We start from the raw sequence: 26258 nt of genomic DNA, 5'->3' as shown, positions 1-26258 counted from the left end.
GTTTAGTGACTTAGATGCAAGTCCCAGGGTCATTATTTACTCTCACCAAAGGAAATTATGAAGCCTCCTATTTACTGGAATCATGTACATTAGTTTTACCTTGATTAAAAGAACTGGACAAAGATTAAATGACTCTATTAATTCCAATGTCCACCAACCTCATTAGAATTTTGTAGTATAAATTTATTAAGCAAGCTTAAGCAGGGATATGCGACATACAAATCAATTATCAATCGTATATGGATCAAAAACAGTGTAATAAAATTTACATGTACAATCCTACCACTCTGTCTCCTTTCCCTAAGAGTTAAGTCGCAAGTTCTGAAATAGAATTTCAATGAGCAGATTCAACTCATACCCAGACGATGATGGATCTTTTGGCAACAGGAATTTCTTGCATCCTTGGTTGAGGTCTTTGTCTCGTGTGGAAAAATCCTCCTTGGAAAGGAAACAAAGCAGAACGGGTCTGAATCCTTTTGCAAAACCCAGTTCCTCATCCCTGGGGGAGCTTTGTCCTTCCTCCAAGTCTTGTTGCAGAGTTTAAAGTTGCTGGGTTGAGACGGGACCAACGGTCGAATAAGGAACCAGAGATGGGGCGATGGGACCCAGTCCTTCTTAGCGGTGTGAAGTCCGAGCTTCCCCGTGGTTCTGAAGTGCGGTCCGTAGCTTAATCTGCTCCTCTGTGAGTTGTCTCTCCTTCTGCGCCGCCGGACTGGGAACAGCTGGTTCCTCTTTTCGGTCCCTTTTTATACATTTCTCCACCCTGTGTGTGTATGGGAGGATTTGGGCTACGTGACTTTCCTCACATCTGCTGTCTCTCATGAAAAAGCCCCCACATTTCTCAACCTGTTTTTGCTGACCATAGTGGAAAGTCCCGTGCTTCTCCTTTCTCCGTTGCTTCAGCCAAACTCAACACACCAACCATCCTGTGCGCCCTGGCCATCTGTTCAGAACTGCTTGCGACATTTCCTGTTTCAGGACCTCACCCATACATTCCTCTTCTTTCTCTAACTCACTTTTCCATCTGTTACAATCATTAAACACATTTAACCTGTATTAAACCCATTTGAACATTGACTTCAAATTATCACAAGTTTGATCCTTAGTTAATAATTAATCACATCTCTCACTTATTATAATTCATCGACCATAATCGTTTCATAGTTAAATCATTACAGAAATCAAGTTAAATCATTACAGATCATATTTCAGAAAAAGTACATTTCAGAAGGTTATTATGTGATTATTGGTAGTCAGTTTACTAATTATATTCATTCATATTCAACTTAATTAACTTTTAATCAACTACAAGATTACTTATTCTCTCTCAGGCCTCTATGCACCTTTTCTGCATGCACCCGGAAAGATCTCACACCCTATGCCAGTTTTCTTGACAATTATACATGCATAAGGTATAATACAAACAGCATCATCGGAGATGCAATAAGTTTATAGCAGGTGTGCGAATGATCTAATCGTCTGTTAATTCCAGAAATCCACATTGTCAGCAGAAATAGTGGGCCCCAAAACCAAATTTCGCATAGGGCCCCATAGAGGCTTGGGCCGGCTCTGGAGGGATTGTACAGAAACTCACAGTCACACTGGGTCATCACTGAAATAATGACATACTAACACATAAACCAATTATAAACTAGGATCTACACTTGTGTTTATCACACAAATGTTTGTAGCCTAGCATGTACCCACCACAAAACTGACTCTTATGCCTGTATTATTGGTATTGTTGTCCTGGACTTAAATAGTTCTTATCTCAGTGCAGTTAGAGGTACCAAAGAAGTTTGTCAGGTATGATGTTTTTCAGCATACATATATGTAGGTTTTTTGTGTGTGTTTTTTTAAAGAAAACAGTAATGATGGATTAGTAGGAAATCATAACACTGACTTTTGTATTTTGAACTTTATTGAACATGGCAAGTTACAAATAAAATTACAGCAATGTAAGACACAATAAACGTTCAAATGGGAAGAAGTATATACTTATTAAAACCCACTCCTCCAGAAACATCACAAAATGATTTCATCCTATTTATGTGTATTGTATCAGTATGCCTTCATTCCACTTTCAGATTCTTGTTTAATATAATACAATGATATGCTAATAACAGCTCTAATAGAATTAATGATAATGATAATATTGACACTAACAATGCTGTGTAACAACAACATAATACATCAAGACAGTTCTTGATGTTAAAACTATATTTGGACATAGTTTTAATTCCACAATCAATCATTAAGTTATAAAACAGCAACATAGGAGTGTATACTACAATTCTTTGTAGTGTTTCAGCAGGCCTTTTCAAAAACACTGCAAGTCCTTGCTGCATCTCCTGCTGCTGCAAAATGACCTGTTGTGTATTTACTTCTGTGTACATCAGTTGTACTTTGCAATTTTCCATCAGTTCAACCTTGCGTAAAGCATGTTCTAAGCCCTTTGTATTGCCTTGTTGCTGAAAATGTGCTACATAAATAAAATTACCTTACCTTACTACAGTTTAAAATAGCTTCAAGAGTAAGAACGATCAGTGCCAACATCATTCTTGTTACATTAGCTGATAATAAAAACATCCTCCACACACCACATAGCCAGTGGCAAATTTTACACTTCCATTTCATGTGACCCTTGTTTACTTGCTGTTGCTAGGCCAGGCCTGTTTACACGCCATCAGGTTTCACCTCTCTCCTTCACTGGTGCTGGGAATTTAATGGGCTTAGAGGAGACTAGATAATGACCGGACCTAAATAAAGAATCTCTCTGAGTCAACCAAACTTTTCATCATTAGAGAAGTAGAAACAAGTCTGTAAACAGAAATAATGTATGTAGTCGGTACTGGGTAGGTGTGAAGGAATTTAGGCTCAGATGACAGTGCCCTTAAAGTTGCCATAAATACATTGGTGGGTGGGTGGATAGTTGGGTGGATGGATGGAGTTCTATTTCCTACCTGGTTACAGGTGCTGATGTCCACACCTCCTTTAAGATATTCCAAAACTTTATCGATGTTCCCTGCTCTCGCTGCTCGCAGAAAACTGGTGTTGCTATCCGACTGAAAGAGACAGCAAAAAAACATACAGAACATATTTAGGTCACAGAAGAGTTAATTTAGCTGCTGTACAAATTATAGTCACTTTTTATCAAAGCTTTGCAACAGACATGAATAATTTATAATGGTGAACATGGCCAGTTACAAATAAAATTAAAGCTGCAACCAGCTTCGAATGGCCCTCGCAGCTCTGCACCGCTCAGGCCTATTGGTGACCGCGTGGGTCCCAGCACCGCCGTGCGCTCGCCACCACGAAAGCTCTTGCGTGGTTCCCCCACCTATCTGCAAGGCGATATGCATCGATGCATTCAGAAGCGCTCCCTGATGACGCACCCAAATCTGGTGCAGATCAGCTGATGTAGAAAGGAGATATAGCTGACGGAAACACTAGCATTACCAGAGAAGGGTCATTTAACATTTCTACCTTTGGAGCCCAGAGACGGGTCGACTGACCTGAAGGATTTTAACTAGCATCCTATAAGCAGGTGTGAACAGGCGCTTTGGTAAATAAGGCCAGTGCCCTGAGTTCAGGGTCAAAAGACCCTGGACTCAGGGTCTTTTGACCCTCTTTCGGGACTTCAGGGGGGAGGTCAAAAACCCTGGATTCACAAGAGTCAATCACAACAAGTTGGGTATAAATTGGATGATGCACGTGTGATTTAGAGACTATCGTATGCAAACGGCAAGGGAGTGAAATTCGCTGTTCTGCCACACCCATACGGTTCAGCCAGCATTGACAGATTTCATTGTCATATCATTTAATGTCACTTGGTACAGGATTAAACCCATATGAATCATAGAGTAAAAGTAATACAACCAGCAGAAAAAAACAGGTGACTTCCTGTTGGAAAGGGGCGGGGTTTAGGTGATGTCAGTAATTGACCATGTGAATGTGATCAGGGCTGATCTATAATGAGACATGGAAAGTCTGATGCAGCTCTGACCTTGCCTGTGGAAATTATTGCACCTTGATGTTTCATGGCAAATAGTCAAAGTTTGACACTTAGCCACGCCCACATGCTTTGATGTACAAAAAATTGTACAATAACTTTTGACCTACTATCCCTCAAGAGTGTGCTTAGTAATTTTGAAGTCTGTAGGTCAAACGCCGTAGGATGAGTTCGTTCAGATACGACGTCAATAAAAAGGACATGATGGCAACTTTGATCCAAAATGGCCGACTTCCTGTTGGGTTTGGACCATGGCTCCAGGAGACATTTTTGTAGGTCTTGACAAGATACACATGTGTACCAAGTTTCATAATTCTGGGTAGAGCATGGCTTGGAGCTGATTTCTTAAAAATATTCTAGGGGGCACTCTAGGGAAATTAGGCCATGCCCATCAACAACCTTTACGGATTCCTGTTGGGGGGTGGATAAGGATCCGTCCCAGTGAGTTTGGAACATCTCAGCTCGAAACTGTGGAATTCAGAGCCAAACGTATGGCAATGGCGTTACCAGTCACTTCGCCACGCCCACCTGCTTTATCAAAACTGGTCAAGGTTGGAATCCACATCACACCAACATGTCTTCTGTCTATGGACACAGTTTCATGCCGATTAAGTCAAAGGGGTCAGATAGCGACAGGTCACAGCAAAACATGACACTTCCTGTTCTCAGGGGGCGTGGCTGAAGTGATTTCATCATTTGACCATTGGGTATTGTAGGGTTCTAGATGATGATCAATCACTGAAAGTTTGGTGGCTCTGTGAGCTTCTGTGTAGGAGATACAACAGTTTCATGTTTCATGGCGAGTAGATGAACTTTGACCCCTGGCAACACCCCTTCAGCATGCACAAAAACTCACCATTTTGACAACTTTGAATCAGACATGCCTTATGAACGCAAGTTTGAAGACGATCGATTAAAATCCCTAGGAGGAGTTTGATCAAATGCGGGGGCTGTAAACGGCCAAAATGGGGTCAAAATGGGACCTTCCATCCAAAATGGCCAACTTCCTGTTTGATGTAGACTTTGGATCCAAGAGACTTTTCTGTGCATCTTGGGGAGTTGTACAAGTGTGCCAAATGTCATGTCTGTACAATAAACTAAGGTCAATGCAGAGGTCAATAAACAATGTCTATTTTGAAAGTTGCTAGGTGGCGCTGTTGAGCCGTTTCTGTTGCAATTTTTGCGTCGCCCTTAAAATACGTAATTTTTTTGCAGTCTTGACCTGTCCGCCAACTTTGGGGACTTTTTGAATATGATAAAGCCCCCAAAAAGCCACTTCATTTGACGGAAGAATAAGAAACAATACAAAAACAATAGGCCTTCGCAGCGCTTTGCTGCTCGGGTCTAATTACAGCAAGACAATACATTTCACAGGGCATTAACATGTATCACAATGTTGAGTGATGGTTTGACTAAGTACAAGTTTTTTTTAAAGGTTTTGACAGCTTTAGAGGCTTTATTTAATGTATTGTACATTAAATGTATTTCTGTACAGTTCATGTATAGCAATTGTATGCTTGTTTCAACATGCACCATGAGTAAATCGTCCTATAAGCCTATCAATGTATGTGCATCCCCAACTGGGAAGGACATGTCTCCTGTCTGTTTTTGGATGCTGGGTGAACTACAGTTGGAAGCTGTCCAGAATGATTCAGCAGTTTTGTCCTTTCTGTGTCTTCATCCAAGCTAAATCCTGGCTTACGCACAGCTTGTTCAAAGCTCCCAGAACTCTGCTCCTCCTGTGGAAAAGCACTGTGTGATGCTTATTTTTACCGCATTCATGCTGCTTTGAGCAGAGAGCCCAGAGTCAGCTACAGAAGTCCTGAAACAGCTCACTTAGGTTGAGCGGATAGGTTTTGCATTGCCAATGGTATCTGAACACAAACATTGTCTCTGATAAAGGTTAAGGATTGTATGAAACGTTTAGCCATCTTCTTTATCCTAGCCTGTCCGCAATACTGCAGTCTGATATCAGAGAAGAGGATGCAGTACCGACACTGCAGCGCTGAGGTCTACATCACACACACATACTAACAGCTGTGATCTGACTTTTCAAGTTGACCCACAATCAGCTATTGTTTGCTTGCTGCAGAAAACTGCACTGCATCACAAAAGATCAGCAACTCTGGACTAATATTACATGTGCTTCTGTATACTTCACAAACTTTTGTCTTTCCTTTCTCATGGAAATATGATCCTTAATGTTTTCTATACTATTAGAACTTTTAGATATGGTTAAATATGGAGATAAATATGTATAGTTTAAAACCCCTCTACCCTCACCCTCAGCATTCTACTGCAGGTTAGGAGATTTTAATGTAAATGTGGTTTTGCTGCCACAGCCATAAATTGAATGGGAATGTATCAGAAACTGTAAATTTGATTAACATAAAGACACCAAGTGTAGTACCTTTTTTATATTAGTCTGGTAATGAGACTGAGTGATTTTAGATGGACTTTTTCACAGCTATGCTTGTGCTGGTGACATGGCAGCTAACTGCTGACCAGTTCAGGCAACATACAATTTTAATAGTTTTTTTTGTTATAAAGTAAACTTTTGAAGTTACGAAATCCCTATGCAGAAAATTAATATGCATCAGCTCCCTCTGGCAATAACCATCAGTTGTGCTTAGTCATTTTATCTGTAGTGTAGGTTTGTAAACCTACACTATTCATCTATCTTGCTTTTTCTGCACTGTAAAATATTTGAGCCACATTTTGTTGTGTCTACTATCTTCTACTCTTTAGGGCAAATAAATTTAGTGAGTTTTAGTTTGTGAACCTAAGTCTGTGAGTTTGTGAAAGATAATCTTTCAGTAGTAAGTTGTGTTAACTTTATGAATTTTGTCAAACCTCCAAGAGTTGAATAAACCAGTTTTTAGGTTAGCTCTAAAAAAACTGAAAAAGGAAAAAAGACGGGACAGGAACTATTTCCCAGAGTGCTTAGCAGCATGGTTTTGTATCTTGTGTTGTGCCATGAGTGAGATGGAAGTATGTTACATTGATTTGACTCTTCTGTGTTTTTAAGGCAAATGTTTATTTTAACGCAGCTGACAGTTTGCAAAGCTTGAGGATAATGTTCTGTTCATACTACCGTACATGTTTTTGAGCAGAATTCATTGATGTTTAATAAAATTCATTATCGGATCAGAAATCACGTTCATGTAACTTGAATCAAGAATTTAAATTATTCTAAAGCAGTGGTGCCTAAAGTCGGTCCTGCATGTTTCATCCTCTCCCTTGTGGTAACAACCTCCTCAGCAAGTCAATGTTCTCTTTAGGCCTCTAATGAGCCACCATTTGATCCAGGTGTGTTAAACCAGGGAGAGAAGTAAAACATGCAGGATGCCGGCCCTGGAGAACTGACTTTGGGCACTCCTGTTGTAAAGTAAAATAAGTAGTCATTTTAATTTCATAACATGACTGAAAATAACACAGAAGAGAGTGCTCTTATTTGTGAGGGAAGACTTTGTGGAATAATTATTTGGTCAAAACTGCAGGATTAAGTTAAAACTCACAATTCAAGATTAATGAACTTAAAAAACAGTGTTTAGACAATTTATCTTATCAACTTCATGAACGTTAGTTTGTGAATCAAAACCAATACAATTTTCTTGTTGACTTAAATTGCATTTTCAAGGCAGCAGGTGGACTTTCATTCAAATGTGTTACAGTTGTGTTAGTGTTTTTAAGTGTATGTTAGGTGGGTCTAACTGTGATAAAATAAGTACCATGTTCAGGAAGTCAAGTCCTTTTGTGTCTTTGAAGGATCTGTGTCACATCCAATGTGAGCCTGGTTTAAGTGAACTCACACTGATGGTGAGACTTCTACCCAGTATTATGGCCCCAGTTTTGTGGAACAGTCTGGCAGAGAACCTGAGGACTGCAGAAAATGTTGCTATCTTTAGGAGCAACTCAAGACCCATCTTTTTAACTGTATTTCCTGAATTCAAACATTTCTGCTTAGTCTGTGCATTTTCCATGCAGTTGTGTGTTTTTCCATGTTGGGTTGGGTAATTGATCTGTACAGCACTTTGAGCTGCTTGTAGTATGAAGGGTGCTTTATAAATAAAATTGATTGATTGATTGATTGTTGGAACTCAATATAGACCTGGGTGTGCTATTGTGTCTGGATACGAATTTTTTACTTATGCTGCTGCCTCTTTTCTTTATGTATTCAAGGATCACCTGACTTATATTAAGTAATGTTGTTACTGCAATATTTGAGTGCCACTTTCATCTTTTGTTGCATTGCCTTTTATCTGAGGTAAAATTAGAAGTGTGACATTCATCCCACATGCTTTGCAAATGGAAAGAATCTATAGTAAAAATCTAGTTTTACTGGAGATCTAATGATTGCTGCAGTATTAAATTCATAGAACATAATTTCTGTAGGATATGTTATCTGTCTTAATCATTAGCTATGTATTTTTGAGCACACTGTAAAGTGCTCAAAAAGTTTATTTTTTTTATTCACCAGCTAGTGTATGTACAACATCATAGAGTGACAAAAAGCAAAAAGGGGTATTGATCTACAAAATAATTAACCAAAGAATACAACAAGTTACAGCAATAGAAATCAAATAGCCAAAAAGAGGAAAAAATAAAGCAAACACAAAAACACAAACAATGACTTATTCATTAAAATGGATACATTTAAAACAAAAACAAAACACAGAACATAGTCAATTGGTGTCTGTTTGAAGTTGATGTTCAGTTCATCTAGATCAGTGGTCCCCAACCCCCGGTACCAGACCAATTGGTACCGGGCCGCACAAGAATTAATTAAATATTTCTGTTTTATGTATTATTTGAGTCTGGATGATCTTTTATTTTGAAAATCCTTTAACCGGATTCTCTCGGTTACATCTTGCGCCCCAACATTTAGCCACAAGCAGCAAAATGAGTAAGAAACAGATCAGATTCTTTGGAAAGTTTCTTTGCGAAGGGAAAAAGGTTCAGAGAAGAGACAGGAGAATGGATTTATCCCGGTAGGTGATTCCCACATTCCAAGCTCTGCATGATATGGTGACCGGCTCGTTAATGAGGCAATGAAGCTTCAAACTGCTTGTAGAGACCAGGCACCCTGTGCATAAGCAACGCCTCGGGTGTCATTGTCTCTCATCACTCCCAGATGGAACCGTCTCGGTGCAGAGAAACAAGCTCAGGGCTCCCATTAGTCATTATCGTCAGTTAAAATTTTTAGGAAAGTAAAATATTTGTTTTTGTGGAGTATCTGTATCTTATTTTGAAGGGATATGTAAACAATACCATAGCGACCAGAGTCAGAGAGCGTTAGGGCAGTGGTCAAGAAGAGAGGAGAGCTTGTGAGTTTTAGGTCTGGTTCACACGGCACAATTTAAGGATTGTTGGCCTATTTTCCAAACTTCTGTGACCACAGAGCTGATAAATGTCCAACAGGTTCCATCGGTTCCGATTTTGCTCACAAACATCCAGATTCCAGAAGAAGATCCAGTAAACCCCCCCAACATACCATACATGAATTTAGAGTAACAAACATGTCCGATGATGTAGAAGCAGTAGTGATAGTTTGTGGACTCATTTTAAGCGATAAAAGATGTAATAAAAAGAAAAAACGTTGGATAAAAAATGGCTGCACTATGCACTAAACCAGACTCTCAGTTGCCATTCCAATTAAAAAAAACGGATTTCCCCTCCGTTTTTACATCACCGCGCTTTCTGATTTGCTACCTGTCACATTCAACAGGATGCATTCTGGCTCCCAGTCAGGAAAAACCCCACATGCTGCGATAGTCGGGCAAAGACAATGTTGAATATGCCCGATTTTAGATCGGAGCGGTCCCGACGTTCTAGGTAACACACTACACAGACAGGATAATTGTACGATTATCACAAGCGACAATCTTAGAACTCGGAACGTTCTAAGATTTTCATTTGTGGAAAATCGGGGCAAAACAATTTAAAATTGTGTCATGTGACCTCCTCCCTATCCGTCCCCCCAGGTCGCAGTAAAATTGCCAAAGCTTGACCGGTCCACGGTGATAAAAAGGTTGGGGACCACTGATCTAGATTACCAAGTAAGCAGACGGAAGGGGATAGCGGGATGTTGTGGCCAGAGATTTGAGACAGTTTGGTGATTGTTTCTTTCCAGACATTTTGGATTAGTGGACAGAGCCGGAATGCGTGGAGGTGGTCATCAGTCGTATTAAGTGTACAGTGTGTGCAAATGTCTGATTCTCTAAGTCCCATGATGTGTTCTATGGATTATTTTATATTGTTTCAACAGTATGTTGGTGTTGTTGGACATGCTGAAAATTATTCCAAAATTGATTATCTGTATGGATGGTAAGATCTTTTTTCCCATTTAGTGATCAAAATTTGAAGTGCATTGTTTGTTGACAATATTAGTTTTTATAGTTTTGAGAGTGTTTTTGGAGACTTTGTGATTTTGTTGATGATATCGAGTAGGAATGATTGTCCTAGGTGAAAGTTATTGATGTTATTTTTGATTTTTTGATTGTCTTAATGGAATATATTGAAGAAACTGTTTCTTGTCAATGTTGTATTTAGCAATAAGCTGTTGAAATTAGGGGTGCACCCATTTCCTTAATTTTGGGAGATAGGCCGATTTTTACATGCGAAGCTGATCTTATCTACCAATGTTATCAACCTCAGCAAAGGTCTAAAAATCAACCACTGTGCTTTTCTTTTCTCCCGTGAGAGAAGTTTGACTGACAAACCAGCCAACCAGGTCATGTCTGCACATTTACAATTAACAATAGGTACCCCATTGTTGCCAATTCAGCAACATTCTTGATATATTGAGCAACATCTCAGACAAAAAACGGGTATCGGCCAAAATAGGAATCGGTAAGTTAGGCTTTTTGAAAGATTGGTAATCAGCGATTGGCCAGAAAACTGCAATCGGTGCACCCCTAGTTGAAATGTTAAGAAGTTATGCTTATCAGGAATGTGGTGGAGGTATGTATGCCTTTTTTCTTCCATGTAGTTCCAGATAGGGTGATTTATTTGCAGTGAAATCTGGATTACTCTAGTTGTGGGTGAGAATATAGAGTTTGTTATTTTATTGCTCTTCTACCAAGCTGTCAGAGTTTCTGCAATTGCTGGATATTTGAAACAGTTGTGATGTCTAATTGTGTTGCTAATGAATGGTAGGTCTTTTATTAATATGTCTATGCAGTTCGATCCAGAAAAGGGATGGAAGTGATGGGTTGAGTGCATCTATTTGATGAGGTATTGTAATTGGTTAGCTAAGTAGTAATGGTGAAAATTTAGTGCTTCTAGGCCACCTTGGAGTTTTAATTGATGCAACATTGTTAGTTTTATTCTACGTTTTTTATTTCTCCAGAGTGGTGAAAAATGCTACTGATTGGGTCTGGATCATGGTGAATAAGTAGTTGAGTTTAGGTAGTATCATCATCTTATTGGTGTTACTGGGTTCTATAATTGAGAGAGGTATTGTCATCCACGGTTTTAAGTAATCTTTTATTGTTTCCAATAGTGGGGTAAAAATAAAGTGAAACATCTCTGGCAGCTTGGGGGAAAATTTTATGCCTAAGTACACTGCCTGGCCAAAAAAAAAGTCGCCACCAAAAAATGGTCACACTCTCTAATATTTTGTTGGACCGCCTTTAGCTTTGATTACAGCCTGCATTCGCTGTGGCATTGTTTCAATAAGCTTCTGCAGTGTCACAAGATTTATTTCCATCCAGTGTTGCATTAATCTTTCACCAAGATCTTGTATTGATGATGGGAGAGTCTGATCACTGCGCAAAGCCTTCTCCATCACATCCCAAAGATTCTCAATGGGGTTAAGGTCTGGACTCTGTGGTGGCCAATCCATGTGTGAAAAAGATGTCTCATGCTCCCTGAACCACTCTTTCACAATGTGAGCCCGATGAATCCTGGCATTGTCATCTTGGAATATGCTCGTTCCATTTGGGAAGACAAAATCCATTGATGGAATAACCTGGTCATTCAGTATATTCAGGTAGAATGAGGTCAGCTGACTAGCTGACCTCATTCTTTGGGCACACAATGTTGCTGAACCTAGACCTGACCAACTGCAGCAACCCCAGATCATAGCACTGCCCCCACAGGCTTGTACAGTAGGCACTAGGCATGATGGGTGCATCACTTCACCTGCCTCTCTTCTTACCCTGATGCGCCCATCACTCTGGAACAGGGTAAATCTGGACTCATCAGACCACATGACCCTCTTCCATTCCTCCAGAGTCCAATCTTTATGCTCCCTAGCAAACTGAAGCCTTTTTTTCTGGTCAGCCTTACTGATTAGAGGTTTTCTTACGGCTACACAGCTGTTCAATCCCAACCCCTTCAGTTCCCTTCGCATTGTGCGTATGGAAATGCTTTTGAGTTCACAATTAAACATACTCCTGAGTTCTGCTGTTGTTTTTCTTCGATTTGATTTGACCAAACGTTTAAGTAATCACCGATCACGATCATTCAGGATTTTTTTCCGACCACATTTCTTCCTGGAAGACGATGGTTCCCCACCATCCTTCCAGTTTTTAATGATGCGTTGGACAGTTCTTAACCCAATTCTAGTAGTTTCTGCAATCTCCTTAGATGTTTTCTCTGCTTGATGCATGCCAATGATTTGGCCCTTCTTAAACAGACTAACGTCTTTTCCACGCCCACAGGATGTCTCTTTTGCCATGGTTGTTTAAGAAATGAGGAGTTACTCATTGCATCAGCTGGGGTTAAATAACTTGTTGCCAGCTGAAAGATAATCGCCTATGCAGCACTTATCCAATAGGAGGCTTGTACCTATTTGCTTAGTTAAATCCAGATGGCGACTTTTTTTTTGGCCAGGCAGTGTATGTGGTCTGGCCAGTAGATGGTCCTTTAAATCTCGACTAAAAACCTTCCTGTTTAGAGTTGCCTTTGAAACGTAAACAATTCCGAATTTAATGACGACACTTGACTAAATGTCATGTTTTGATTGTTGATTCTATGTTGCATGACTTTGTGTTTTTGTGTTTGTTATGATGTAAAGCACTTTGAAATGCCTTGCTGCTGAAACGTGCTATACAAATAAAATTTGATTGATTGATTGATAGATAAGTTCTTGATAGAAACATAGCTACTAAAACACAATAGTATAATAGAATACTGATCTTCAAATTCAAGTGACTCATTGCTTAGTGTCATCCTTTGTCAGAAACTCAAAAATGTCCATATGAACTTTACAGGTTTTGTTTGAGATGCATGTTCAACTGTATGGTAAACATGCATCTCCATCAAACTTTTTAAATTATGCAGTTAACTGCAGTATTCAGTAAATGCATTAAAATATAATTTCAACTAGCATTTCTAAAATGCAGGTGCAAAATTATATTTTATTTTCTAAAATGCTCATCTTCTTCTTCACCAGAAAAAAGCATATTAAAAAAAACTCATTTTGGTATCGAGAAAAAATAGTCACATAGTTACATTATTTCCATAGAATGACTGTAAAACAGCTTAGCCTGGCTGAATACATACTTCCTCTTCATAGCAGCAGAGTCATGGTTTATGAAACCTTGTTTTAATCATCCTTGTGTAACCGACTGGTTGCTATAGTGACACTTAGACCAAGAGAACCCTCAAGCAATGTCTTTAAATAAAAACTATATGGTAATAGAGATAAATGGAGATAAACTGAATCCTACAGAAAATGTTTCATAAGTCATAGATGAAATGGGGCTTAATTTGCCTCTCTAGATGAAATCTCGATGTGTTTGGTCAGGTTGTCCTGAAGATCAAGTCTGGGCTGAATGACAATACAAACACTGTAAAGGCATTTACAATGAGATACATGGAAAACAATCGCACCCCGGCATCCTTCACAACTCCTCCAACATGTCCTTTCTTTGTTCCTGCTTAGGTTTGGTCTTGTGTCTGGACGTTTTACCTTCTGGCTTAATTAAACCTGCCAAGTGTGACAAATCTCTGTTCTTAAGCTTGAGCATGAACATTTTCCATCAAACATTCATTTACAAAGTCACTGTCTGTTTCTCTGGAATGCATCAATAATGCAAAGCCACCGCCTTAGTCGTCACCGGCACTTCCACTCTCAGAGATCACTATTCAGCCTGGGAGCATCTTACCCCCACCCACTTAACACAGAGACAAGCATTGCCTTCTAAAGCGGTAACCATGACAACTGGCTTTTCTGTCTGTCAGAGAAGCCTGCAGAGTAAGCACAGAAAACATGGAAGGTCAGAGCTCTCTTCCAGCCTGTATGGAAAGATGTGACATCAAACCGATTATTACATATTTTTACATCTAAATATGTACATAAAAAAATTGTGGTGGGACTCCAAAGAATGATTTGATTGCATTAATAGCAGGGGCTGTAATTAGTTGAACTTTAATCAAAAACAACGTATAAACAAAAGAAGCAACATTATCAATGCAACAAACTTGTTACAGCTAAATTATTAAATAAATCGACATATGAGTTAGCAGTAAAGTTAAAGCTTGAATATCCAAGTTTTTGGGGCGTGCCGTGGTGGCGTAGGGGTTAGCGCGACCCGTATTTGGAGGCCTTGAGTCCTCGACGCGGCCGTCGCGGGTTCGACTCCCGGACTCGACGACATTTGCCGCATGTCTTCCCCCCTCTCCTTCCCTGTTTCCTGTCAGCCTACTGTCACATAAGGGACACTAGAGCCCACAAAAGACCCCCTGGAGGGGTAAAAAAAAAAAAAAAAGAATATCCAAGTTTATCTTTAATTGGCCTGATCATTTAAACCAGGGGTGCCCAAAGTTGGTCCTGGAGGGCCAGCATCCTGCATGTTCTAGTTCTGTCCCTGGTGGTACCAACAACCTTTTCAGCATGTCAGTGTTCTTCTTAGGCCTCTAATGAGCCATCATTTGATCCAGGTGCATTAAACCAGGGAGAGAAGTAAAACATGCAGGATGCCGGCCCTCCAGGACCGAGTTTGGACAGCCCTGATTTAAACCAAAACTATTTCAGGCTTTAGCTCACAAAGACAGTTGCATAAAAACAAGATCAGAGGGATCTGGACAGAATAACAGTGTCTCTTGTTAGCACTTGTCTTCATTTATGATATTAAAAGCTCCTTTGTGTAGTGCACATTAGTCAGTGATTATAGTTCCATAAATTGAGATTAAGACAGCAATTCAATCAACACAACAGTTTGTCTGCAGGTATCACATGACTCCAAAAGAACAGTTGGGCCTGAACATGATGTACTTTCAATTTCAAATTGTGATCTTCATGGCGACTTTAAAATCTACATTACTAGTAAATGAGTACCAGAGGGAACAACAATCACTCGATTTTCACATTTCCATGTTACAGAAGATTCAGTTGTAAGTTATTTAGGTGTGTCACAAACTATCCCACTAATATGAAAAGACAATAGAATCACCAAGATTCAAAACAAATGCTTAGGGTATTCAAAGTCAATCTGTCAAACCTAAGAAAAATGAAGCATCTGTCGAAGATGGTGGCGGCAGTATCATACCATGCGGCTGTATCACTGCCACAAGTGCTGGTGAACTCCACAAAGTGAACAGAAAAAATAAATAAGGTTGACTTCTTCCCAATCTTTCAGCTGTTCAAATCAAGAAACAGCAAACTGGCACTGGAGTCAAGCTGGAGAATATACTTACTAAAAGCTCCAACTGCTTAAGCTACTGACATTTTGTAAAGTCTATTTCATAACAATTTCCTTCCTATAAACAGCCAATTTAAATGAACTCTACCGACTGCAAATGGTGTTCTTAATAACAATCTTACGGTGTAAATTACTAGGGATGCATGATATATTGCCACTATCATTGTTGTGGGCTGATAGCCATTTTTAACATGTCAATATTGGTTTGATATATAAATTGAATCGATATTTACAACCAATACTTATTTGCGTCTTGTTGCCGTTTCTGGAGGGAGAAGGGAGAAGATTGGTTATGTGGCATTTATTTGATCATGTGACAGTAATAGTGACGCAGCAAAGGATTGTGGGGAGTTGCACTGAGCAGTGGAGAAGTCAGCAGTGTGGTTGTCTTTTTTCAAGCTTTTGAATGGATCTATATATACATACACACACACATATACATATAGTTTATATGTCATATACAGTATATATGGCTATGATGAGTATAGCTAGATGAAGTTACTCAGATGAAGTTAGCGGGTGAGTGAAGTTTTTTCTTGCATATGAAATAATTCTTTGGTTTAAATTGCAGCACCAACTTAAAACTCATAATTCAAGATTAATATACTTTTAAAAATTTTTTAGACAACTTCTCTCTTGTTAAATCAACTTTATGAGCTTTAATTTCTGAGTTAAAACCAAAAGAGTTTTCTTGTTGAGTTAAGTTACATTTTCAAGGCAACCACCTTCAAATCTTTGACAGCATACTTCTCCGACTGCATTAAGTCTAGTGTAAAGTTGACAGCTAAATGACACCTGGAGTGTCTTGCCAAGCAGTCATAGGTCCGCAGGGTGAAGAGGAGAAGGCTCAGCACGCAGCCCTTTGGTGAGCCAGTGCTGAGGGTGATGGAGGAGGAGATGGTGTTGTGGATCCTGACAGTCTGAGGTCTGTTGGTCAGGAAGTCCAGAATCCAGTTCCCCAGTGTGGAACTCAGTCCAAGAGAGGAGAGCTTCTTCACCAGGGTCTGTGGGATGATGGTGTTGAAGTTCGAGGAGAAATCCAGGAAGAGCAGACGGATGTAGGAGTTCCTGCTCTCCAGGTGGATGAGGGCTGTGTGGCTCACCGATGAGATGGCATCAGCAGTGGAGCTTCTTCCTGTAAAACACCTGGTGAAGTAGTGCGGAGAAAATAATCTCTGCATCAAAGTGAAGAAGACCAAGGAGATGGTGGTGGATTTCAAAAGGGACAAGGATCCTCTTCAGCCCCTGTACATTGGAGGTGGTCTCCAGCTACAGGTACCTGGGTGTGCATATATCCAGTGACCTCACCTGGAGTACCAACACCTCACATTTGGTCAGGAAGGCCCACCAGCATCTCTACTTCCTCAGGAAGCTGCGGAGAGCTAGACTTGGGAACTCAGTCTTGAGGAGCTTCTATCGCTGTGTGGTGGAGAGCATTCTCTGCACCTGCATCACTTGTAGCACAGCAGCTGCACTGCTGCTGAGAGGATGGCTCTGCAGAGGGTGGATAAGGCTGCACAGAGGACTGTGGGGAGCAGGCTTTCCTCCACAATAGACCACTACACATCATGATGCATCACATGGCACAAATTCATCACACAAATGCAGTGAAGCCCACTGGCCAGAAGCAGCTTGTAAATCAAATTTAATTTTGTTTGCATCAAAAATACAAGTAGAAATGTTGTTCTGTCCATTTATGAATCGTGTTTGGTGCATTTGTAAATATTGAGAGAGTTGAAGCTCCATAGCATCAACAGTCAACAAACAGCAGCAGTTGGAGTCCGCATGCTGCTGTAGAATTTCACATTGGCTTTCAAAGTGAGATGGAACTACCCACCCCAACCCATACACACTTTTACACACCAATGCTGGAACAAACACTTCCTCCACTTCCTGGCAATGGCTTTAATAACTGCTTCTCTGTCTGTGAGGTTTGATGAGCACAAGACAATAGATGAGCGTACTGTAGATATTCTAGATGTTATTATTAGCGTTTTCACCAAAGGGCTTAAGACCACAGGGCTTTTATGAGAAATGACAGATTGCAAGCAGACAAAGTAAAAATAGCATTAACATTTACAAAGAAGAGACGACAGTAACTTCTAAGGGTTCAAAGCAGAAAAAAACAGTTGAAATGTTGTCTGCACAAAACTCCTAAAATACCCCAAACATGCATTTCTCTGTGCTGCACCTGTTAATGCAAGTTCTTACCAGCATTAGTGAAGGCTGCACAGGAAAATGTTCAGGGCAGTAGCATTCTGGCAAAGTGTTCTTGTCCAGGTTGGACTGGTTCCCAGCAGTTCTTAGGCCCTTGTCTGTACCACACACCTTACACATGGCTGCGTTGCCCATGGTGTATGACATTCAGATCTTTCCCAACCAAAAGTAGAAGAATCTATGAGAGTGCATTTGATCATTTGGATTATCACTTTTTCCCTGCCTCTCCCTTAAAGTCCTACAAGTTTCCATCCAGGGGGTAAACCCCTCAGTCTGAGCAGAACTCAACTTGCCTCTCAATGATGTACCACTTTACTGGAATCAAGTCAAATGACACTGTACAGCCAGCAGTGCAAGCTTTTCCTCGATGCTGATTCCTACTCCGACCATTGACTAACAACCTCTACCTTCCCCTCCCCCATTCCCCACCAACTATGTGACTGGCTATTTTTACACCCACAGGCCAAACTGTGTATGAGAGAGAAGAGAGAGAATGTGGTCCACATAGTAGCCAGCCAACCCAGGGGGAGGTGGCACGACAGATAGTGTATACCTGCAACAGTATGAGACCCAAATGCTACAATACTGTATAATATATAGAGTATGAAATTTGGCATTCTGGTCTCTTTAATTCAGATGGCACCATTTTTTTAGCTGTCACCTATATCGCCTTTACTAAGACTTTGAAGCAAACTATGCAACATGAAGTTGTGTGTATGCTTGCTGGTATATCAAGTAAAAAAAGCAAATTAAAGAACAACTTTGAATTCCATCTAGGATTCCTCAATTCAATTTAAAGAAGTATTTCCCAAAGTAAAATTGAATATTTATGTAACTCCTTTCAGTAACACTTTATTTGACTGGTTGTGAATAAGACTGCCATGACACTGTCATAAACATGACATAACACCTGTCATGAACATGAAGGATTCTTTATGAATATTTATGATTGTTGTCATAAAGTGTCATTTGGTAAATCATGACACTTTTAATTCAAAGTTGACATTATTCAAAATGTCTTCGTTATGACAACTTGACATTAACCAAGAAATCATGATCTGACATAAATTCGTTATAAATAATCGTTATTACTGATTAAACTTTAAAAATTATGTAGTTTAATGTTATTAAAGCTAAAGTTAGTCACTGCCAGTCAGTCGTCGATACGAATTACGGTTTGTCCACAACTTGTCTCCAAGCACACCAAAGTTTAGATTTTTCGTAAAATTAGAGTGTAACTGCCGCTCCGCTAGAGTGAGAGACGGAGTACATTTTTGACCCCAAAATATTTTTTCACTCGCCCTCAAGCCCACAAATATCGCCCTATTGGTATCAAAGTCGGTCATGACATGGGAACGCATGCCTGCTCCCATAAAATGTTTTCGAAATGTATCTAGGGCTTACAGTTTTCTGTCAAGGTGCTTCAGAACGAGGTCATGCGACAGGATATGCTCACGCTATCAGCCATTCATTTCCATACATTTCTGAAAAATTTCAGAACTCAGAGCACACCATCTTTCCTCACTGCTATTACTGAGTCAGGTACAGATATGAATCGCGGTACTATCGGAGACGACAAATAGCCCTCTCATACGCTTCAAACGGTATGAGAGGTTCGACCTCTCATACCAACTGGTCCGACATTGCAGCAAACACAGAGGGACATAAAGGAATCATCTGTCATCATAACTCAAAATGTTCACCTATTTATTTCTGCAGGAGTACTTTGCAACAAGATTTGACTTATTTAACATATTTCCAAAGTAAAACATTTTTAAGATATTAATCCATGGCTCAGTGAGATTCCTTGACATTGTATGACTAATATAGACCCAGAGATTTTCATCAAGTTACTGTTTATTATTCCAACAGGATCTTCAGTAATGTGTGTGGTAAAACTGTCCTTTTGTTCTCAAAAATTAGCAATTGGGAAAAAATAAGTTTTTAAACCCTTTGTTGATAAGTATTTACAACAGATGTATTGGAAATGTTTGGAACAAGCGACATATTTATATTCAGAAAGAAAGAATTACAATTTTTAAAGCACACAACACTGCAGCTATATTCTCCTTGAAATAAATCCCCATAAAGGTCTGGAAATCTGACCTGGATTGTCCAAATAGACTAGTTTGGGATGACCGCTCTGTGACCAGAACCCAGAGTTCCCCACTGCCAAGACATAAACTGTCTGTATGCTGTCTGCCGTCTTCACCTTCATCTGGAAATTCAACTACCGCATGCAGGGCATTCCAGATGCTCCTGGCCAGACGCAGGAGTGTAAGACTCTATGCGTGATAGGGTTAAAATACAACAAGGTGGATGTTGCATGCAGCACTTCCTCTCCACCACAGATGGCATCTCTGCACCTCTGGGAGACGCACCAGGATGGCTGGCTGGGGACAGGAGGTGATGATGGAGAAAAGGCGCAATGGCTGAGTAGCTCAAGGCCTGGATCCCATTCCAAACATTGCTCCAACACTCACTGTGTCCACTCTAAATTCAACTGTTGAATGTGCTCCTAGTGACAGATAAAAATAATTGCTGAATATTATAAACATTATTATATTTATCATTAAATATCTGGCCTGTGTTAAAATATTAGCATTTATGGGCCCCTGAATTTGTCTTTCCATATCCTTGCATTTTTCTTTCAATTCCACCAAATCCTTCTTCAAGCTGTTCACAGCGCTCTGCAGCAAGTCATCTCGCCAGACCAAGTAAATGGGCCACTGCCATTACCAGACTACAACCCTATTTAGCCAGACTGGAATTCTAAAATAATGCAGAAAGCCAACGTAATCTTTCACAACTCCTTCTGTTCGCTGATTGATCCGGTTGAAAATGAAACAAAGAAATCTAGCTCAATGGGAAAAATCCCAGATGGAGCACTGAAGGGAGATGAGAATCAAGTGGAATCCTCACAAAATCCTTAATCCTCTGTCAGATTTAATATATAGCCAGATTAACCAGTTCTGACAAGTCACAACCCTTTTCAATTTCATTCACTTCCAATCCATGTAATTTCATTAATGTCCAAGCCAATCTCGCAAGAGCCCTCTTTGCCAAAATCTTCATTCAGATAAAGCAGCCAATATAATATGTGCTGATTAAAGGCCAAACTTCACATTTAAGTCAGAGGTCATGCAGTCCTTCAACAAGCAGTCTGAACAAGAATGTTTCTGTCCTTTTTTTACTCATTAGTTTGCCAACACAGCCTTCATCTTTCCTTACATCCAACACACAAACATACCCAACCCAGTGGTAGGTAATCCACCAGGCGGGGCAGGCGCAGACAACAAATGCCTTTTAATCTGTACGGGCCATATGGCTTGCTGGCTAAGAGATGAGGGAGAGATGTTAGATACAACCCAATCTCCTTCTTCTATTAAGGTAAAATGCTGTGCTTTTCTGACATGAAAAAACATCATGTTTTTGTTGTTAAAATTCGGCCTCAATAAGTAAAGGTGGGATTACCCTAACAGAAAACACAATGAATTATGTCCCAAAAGAGGCCGTCTGGTACGTTCTGCATTTATCTCAACACAAAACATCAGGCAATACCTGGTTCTCATATTAGCTGAACTGAGACATGGAAGGAGTTGCAACCAACAGAGGTATAAAGTAATATGATGCAGCAGTTCAACATCCAATCAAACTTAACATCTGGGATCTAAAGTCTTCCCGCTGACAAAAACATTCAGATGTTTGCTACAATCAGTATTAAACTCAGTAAATCTCACTTAGAGGTTTCTGCAGCACCACAAACAAGAACTAAAATGAAAAATTAAAACATGAATTATAGAAACTTGAAAACTGTTGCCATGGAAACAGAGATTTTTCATGCCTGGATGAATTTCCAGATGTCTCACCATTCCCAGCGAACGGGCTGACCTCTTAAACTGACAGCATCAGCAGAAAACACTAGTTATTGTGCTTGTCAATAAGAGACTGTGTAATCCAAGTAAAGTGTCATCTATGTAGCCTGGATATTGAACTATAGTAGCAGTTGCTGACAATGCATGTGATGCCATCGGCTGCGTTGTTGCTAACACAACACATCAGTGTGTTTGTGGTGGTTCTGGTGATCTTGATCATGCCATACTCTCTGCTTCTCTTCCAACTTTTCAACAGTATGTCAGTTGTTCTGCCAGGGAAAAGAAAACACCATTTGTTTAATTTAAATTTCAGCAATCCAAACTTCTCCAAGGCATGAGCTCCTCTTGGCATATAAGATCACAGCCTTGTTTTTTTCTGGTTATAAGGTTATAAACCTGTTGTTCAGAGGTAAACTGTGACTAAAGAACTGTGAAAAGATGTTTAAAGGAAATTGAAGAAGGCCTGCAAGGTTATCTTGAGGGTACAAACTGAGCCAGCAAAATGGACTAAAAGTGTGACCGGTAATATAAACCTTCATGAGAACAACATCATCCCCACCAGAACAGTCAGATGTTTCCCTACCGACAAACTTTTTACCAGGGTTTACCCCAGAACTCTCTAAGCCCAGTGATGGGGCCACTATGTCAGTCATCCAGTGGCCTACCATGTTTTCCAGTGAAAAAAAACTTTGAAAGTTGACAGGAAATAATAACTAGGTTATTATGTGTTATTGGAAGACTTTCCAATACCTATAAGCACCAACTATAAAATCTTAAAAAAGACAAACATAAAAAATACTATGAAAATAATTATTAAAATTTTGCACCTCAGTTGTGTCATATATCTGAAAATTTTTTACCCTTACTTGTTACTTTATTCACTGAAGTTATTAGTGTGTAAACAACTAACAACTCCGTGGTTACGGAGTTCCAGTGAATAAAAACACCTGACCTCAGGCCCCTTGTGTGTTCACATACTGACTATATTGTTGCCATTGTGCTTCCAACTGTTTCACCAAAAAGATTCTTTAACCTGCCTTTGCTATCACTGTTACAGCAGTGTATAAGAAAAAAATCTTATAATAAATAAATAAACAATGCTTGGCCTGCTGGGGATGTAAGTAAAGCCCGGTGGTCCATCAGGCTTATGAAACTCTGGAGGAAACCCTGATTTACCACTGGTGACCTGAAGGAGCTGCTAAGAAAAAAAATTGCCTTCCGGAAGGGAGACAGGGAATTATTAAGGAGTATGCAGAAGCAGCTAAAAGTTTAACAAATTCCCATCCGAAAGCTAAACCTCACCCCAGGGCAAATTTTGAAAGATTCCAGCAAAGTGGGTATTAAGGAGATTTATTAAATAATCTTACTTTGACATGAGACACTGTTCCAATTAAAAACAAATCAAGAATATCACAGAATGCATTCTATCGTTATTTTTATTCAAGGGTCAAGATGAATCAGGACGAAAGAAGCGCTGTTGTCAACTTATCCACTTTTTTCTTTTTCTGTTTATTGATTTTTGAGGCTCCTCCAGCAACATTTTTACAGAACTGTGAGAATTCTAGTGACTCTTTTTCTGTGTTGTTGACTTTTATGGAAAGGGTAAAAAATACCCACAATGAAATAGTAACTCAATAGACAAAACTAAAGCATGAGTGGAATAAACAAGAAAAAACAAAACATTATAAAAGGCAAGACAGACAAGAAAATGGAAGAACACAATAGCACGGAGACACTGCAAAACGGGTTTGCTACTATGAGAGGACATATTAGAGCCCTTAAAAAAGAGCTATGCCTGGAGATAACCTTACTTAAGGGCGAGCTGAAGAAAGAAATAACAAATCTTGGACAAGAAATAGACTTAACTGTCCAAGAACAACCAAGAGCTACAGGCACAGCAAATGAACATCAGCAAGGCCCAGACATGCATAGCTGAGGTAGAGATGTGAAAGATGGATAATAATGAGGTACTAACAAAGACATTGGAGCAAACACAGCGAATGCTAGACAAACTAACCAACCTCGATGGGAGATCAAGGAGGAACAATATCCAAGTCTTCAGTCTTAGACTTGAAAACTTCGAGGGGAGCTCCACAGCTAGATATCTGGAGTAACTTTTAAAAAAAGGCACTCGAGCTTTCAGATGGGGCCAATCTCCAGATTTAACGAGCCACCGAGACCTCACCCAGAAACCAAACCTAAGAGCAGCAGCCAAATCAATTGTGGTCAACTTCCTACAAATATAGACGAAAGAAATAACCTCGAAGAACGCCTGGCAGAAAAAGATTCAGGTAAAGAGCAATCAAATCTATTTTGATCACGATTAACCAACAGAACTTGTTCCAAAACAAAAGGCATATGTGAGTATTAAAAAAAATAGGGTTGAAGTAGAAAGGAATATGTTTCCAGACACCTCTTGCTAAAATCTGGATACACTGGGATAACAACACAAAGACATACAAAAGTGCCAGGACGGCAGTGCAGGACAGGAAGGAAAGGGACTACACTGCTGAGCCAGGAGGAGACGCCGCGGCACATTCTGCAACATTCTTACAAGACAGTCATTCATCCAAATCAGAACCTGAAAAATTAAAGAAGTATGTCCTCAGGAATCTATACCACAGCTCATAGAAAGAAGGGTGCAACAAGATTTGTGACATTAAGCAAATCAAGTACAACAGAAAATACAAATTACCACACTGGTAAGTGTCAATGCAGAAAGAACATTTTATTGGGAATTTCTATATAAAACATTAGAACAATTTGGATTCAGTAGTAAATCAATACAGTGGATTGTTACAGCTGCAATGTAAAAAGTGCCCTTTTTTCTTGCAGGGTTCTGGAGACAGGCCTTCTGCAGGGGTTGTGTTTTGCCCTGATTGCTGCTCTCCTACTTTAATGCTGCCATGAATGCAGCATAGAGGAAGGCTTTTCCCTCTCCTTCCTCAAAACCCCATTTGGTTTGGTTTGTGTTGTATCTTCTGGTTGGTTTTTGTTAGGGTTGTTTTGGCTTTGCTTATTTTTGGTTATGGGTTTTGCATTAATTTAATTTGGTTTCTCATTTCAGGTACTCCCTTTTCAGGTTTTATTTCTTTAGCATAATTTAATAAAAATCTATTTTCTTGAAGTCAGAAAATCCTTGTGTGGTCTCCTTTAATGTTATCCCACCAAAAGGACCTGGTGGACTTAACAGTAGAAAGACATTATACCACAATCCCAGAGAGAGAATCAACAGAAATGGAAGCCTGACAAATTCAGTACACAGATCAACCAAACAGGGGCGCTGTCTATCACCTACACTGTTTGCTCTCTTCATGGAGAAAATACAAAATGAATTAAATCAAAACACACTTTTTAACACTCAATAATACTCCATCAAAAGAAACTCATTAATTGTTTCCACTCAAATGGAATATGATAACCTGGGAGTTAACATCACTGAAGGATTATCTACACTTCACAAAGAAAATTATGATAAAATAAGCCACGAGATACAAAAAAAACAAAAACAAAAAAAAACAACCATCTACTCTAATTTTAGATCTGACCTCAAGAATTTAAACTATCAAAATGAATGTGCAGCCAAGACTTCTGTGTTTGCTCCAGTCATTACCAATAGAGGTTGCCCAGACAAAATTTGTGACCTCGGACAAGATAATACAAGATATTCATTTAGGTGTCAAAAAGCCTAGAGTCAGATATGAAACTCTCCAGCTATCGAAAGACAAAGGGGGTATGGATCTCCCAAAATTAAAGGAGTACTTCTATGCAACTCAGCTCAGACAAGTTATATGTTGGGGCAAAGGAGATTACACAGCAAAGTGGAAGGATATGGAGAAAGTATGGAGAATACCAAATTCAGTGTGTTATTTGAGACTAAGGTAGATATGAGAAGATTAATAAATACATGGATCCAATTACAGTATTTACACTGAGACTATGGTTCAAAATACTTAAAAAACAGGATAAAGAAGGGCATGACAGTGTTCAGATAGGTAGCATATGATAGTGATTTTAAGCCAGCAATATAAGATAAAGGATTCAAACAATGAGTAAACAAGGGGTCACAGCATGGTATACTCTACAGAAGAACAGGGGGCTGGCGAGTTTTCAAAAAACTCTCCAGCTCAAGTATAATATACTGTAACTATTCTGTGTTTTAGTTCTGCTGGGGTCCATATGGTTATTTGTATTCGTTATAAGTTGCATTGTGATCCTTTCTGTTAGAGTGTTCTGGGATTTCCCTGTCTGACTCTACTGGCTCCCACTCTCATGTGATAGGCCTGTCATGTGGGCGGGGGATCGGTGGAGCGGGAGTACCAGGACCGGAAGTGGGGGAGAGTTCAGAGGGGAGTTAGCAACGAAGCTAACGGTTGAGTGTGCCCGTTTGTTGGAGGCGTGAGCTGAAGCCTCAGGAATAGCAGCTTGTACCTATTTCTAATAAACCCTGTTTGGCGGGACTACATCTCCGGTGTTGGCGTCATTACATTGGTGTCAGAAGTA

The 26258-nt window shown here is 39.7% G+C and overlaps 1 protein-coding gene across 30 annotated transcripts in view; it reads right to left on the bottom strand.

The window, feature by feature from the left end:
* ank2b (ankyrin 2b, neuronal) overlaps window positions 1–26258 on the bottom strand; it is a 250031-nt gene that overhangs the window by 118707 nt on the left and 105066 nt on the right. For 9 of the 30 annotated variants that reach the window (XM_032582183.1, XM_032582190.1, XM_032582196.1 and 6 more), the window contains exons 1-2: window positions 17875–18211; window positions 2964–3065 (exon numbers count right to left, since the gene is read on the bottom strand). In XM_032582183.1, coding sequence (XP_032438074.1) covers window positions 2964–3065; window positions 17875–18027 — 255 coding nt within the window. In that variant the 5' untranslated portion in view covers window positions 18028–18211. Of the gene's footprint in view, window positions 1–2963; window positions 3066–17874; window positions 18212–26258 lie in introns of those variants that run through there. The other 21 variants (XM_032582193.1, XM_032582184.1, XM_032582211.1 and 18 more) reach the window with 8 other exon arrangements.

The sequence above is a fragment of the Xiphophorus hellerii genome, chromosome 14, assembly GCF_003331165.1.
Source record: "Xiphophorus hellerii strain 12219 chromosome 14, Xiphophorus_hellerii-4.1, whole genome shotgun sequence".
NCBI classification, from domain to species: Eukaryota; Metazoa; Chordata; class Actinopteri; order Cyprinodontiformes; family Poeciliidae; genus Xiphophorus; species Xiphophorus hellerii.
The sequence above is the reverse complement of the archived record's forward strand: the minus strand, read 5'-3'. Positions and strand labels throughout refer to the sequence as shown.